At 42.9% G+C, this 1,464-nt stretch overlaps 1 protein-coding gene across 6 annotated transcripts in view; it reads right to left on the minus strand.

Moving 5' to 3' along the window:
* The window catches only part of LOC134469179 (centrosomal protein of 128 kDa-like), a 74,130-nt gene continuing 72,666 nt past the window's right edge, over nt 1–1,464 (minus strand). For 5 of the 6 annotated variants that reach the window (XM_063223299.1, XM_063223298.1, XM_063223296.1 and 2 more), the window contains 2 exons: nt 1,420–1,464; nt 1–976 (listed from right to left, as the gene is read on the minus strand). The exon at nt 1,420–1,464 is cut by the window's right edge and continues 64 nt beyond it. In XM_063223299.1, coding sequence (XP_063079369.1) covers nt 861–976; nt 1,420–1,464 — 161 coding nt within the window. In that variant the 3' untranslated portion in view covers nt 1–860. The remainder of the gene's footprint in view (nt 977–1,419) is intronic. The other variant, XM_063223295.1, reaches the window with a different exon arrangement.

Below are 1,464 nucleotides of genomic sequence, written 5' to 3' on the forward strand. Positions count from 1 at the left end.
TATATATATTTATCAGTTTATTTTAAAAACATATTTGTCCTTCATGACATTTACAAATATAGTATAAAAACAAAAGCAGTGTTTCCTTGCTTTAAAATAAAATAAAAAAAAAGGTATAAAAATCATTTCTGAGTAGTGTTTGGACAGCTTTAGGATATGAAATGCATATTATTTTCTTCAGCTATATGTCAAATTGCATATTTTCTTTATCTACAGGTGCTCACAGTTAGTTCCAGGACTCCTACTCCTTTATGACTATGACTACAAAGGCACCATAGCTTAAAATCGGCTTCAGACTTGATTTAAAAGAAAACAAAAAGCAAAACTTGCATCTCTGCAATAGCATTTGACAGTACAGAGCAAACAAGATTACAGCCATTGTAGAGACATAACCATGTTGTACGGTTAGCTGCCATGTCTGAGGATTTTTTTTTTGCCCCACGACAAGGAGGTCTTTGATGACAATAATGTCTCGCTTCACTTCAAGGTCTAAAAACACTTGGACATAGTGTTCAGTTCATAAAGTTACAACTCATTACAGTAAAACTCACTCTTTCTAAAGTTCTGAAACTGGTGACATCATTACAAATACATGAAAAAAAGCAGGTAATCGCTGGCAATTTCAAATAAATACCATGTTCTTCTCAAATAGCAGCCCTGTATAGGTTCCTTCAAAAACTGTAATTCACTTCCTTCTCTCTGCGTAGAGTGGTCCACTGATTGGCCTGTTGGCCTAGTTGCCTTGGAGGTAGTCATGGTAGCACCTTGGTGATGGCCTGATGGTATTGGTGAAGACTTTCAGGGTGGTCTAAAATGGCAGGCATGCCATTAAGACCCCCCCCAGGAATGCAATGAACGGGTTAGACGTTGGACCGGTGCTTTTTCGAGGGCTCGCTGACGGTGATGAGTGGACTGGTGCTGAGGAGTAGGGAGTCCGGTTCTGGGGAACTCAGGCGTCCGGGCGCTGCTGCTGCTGCTGGGTTGAGAGGGGGTAATTGGGGAAAAAATGGCATGCGTCATTTTCTGGGTTGTGCGTGCATGGCAGGGGGTTGCATTTACATTTTGAGTCATGCTGTTTAAATGAGATGGGCGTGGGATTGGGTAGTTGGCATTCGCTGAGCGCTCTGCTTGAAAGGTTAACTTAATGTTTGCTACTCAGGTCTACTTTTTTTGTTTGCTTTCCCACTTCTCTTTCAAAGACAAACAGGGCAAAGTACATTGGCTCCTCATTTGCCATCTTGCCCCAGTGGGCGGGGGGGTATTAGGGGAGGAGAGTGACCTATTCTTTATTTTGACCTCGGAAAACTAGGCCATGGCTCAAGTGGAGGAAGTAGGTGTGTGTGTGTGTGTGTGTGTGTGTGTGTGTGTGTGTGTGTGTGTGTGTGTGTGTGTGTGTGTGTGTGTGTGTGTGTGACTCACAGGCCCCATTGGTGAGCAGGGTGCTGGACATGTAGGTCCCTTTTC

The sequence above is a fragment of the Engraulis encrasicolus genome, chromosome 18, assembly GCF_034702125.1.
Source record: "Engraulis encrasicolus isolate BLACKSEA-1 chromosome 18, IST_EnEncr_1.0, whole genome shotgun sequence".
Classification (NCBI taxonomy): domain Eukaryota; kingdom Metazoa; phylum Chordata; class Actinopteri; order Clupeiformes; family Engraulidae; genus Engraulis; species Engraulis encrasicolus.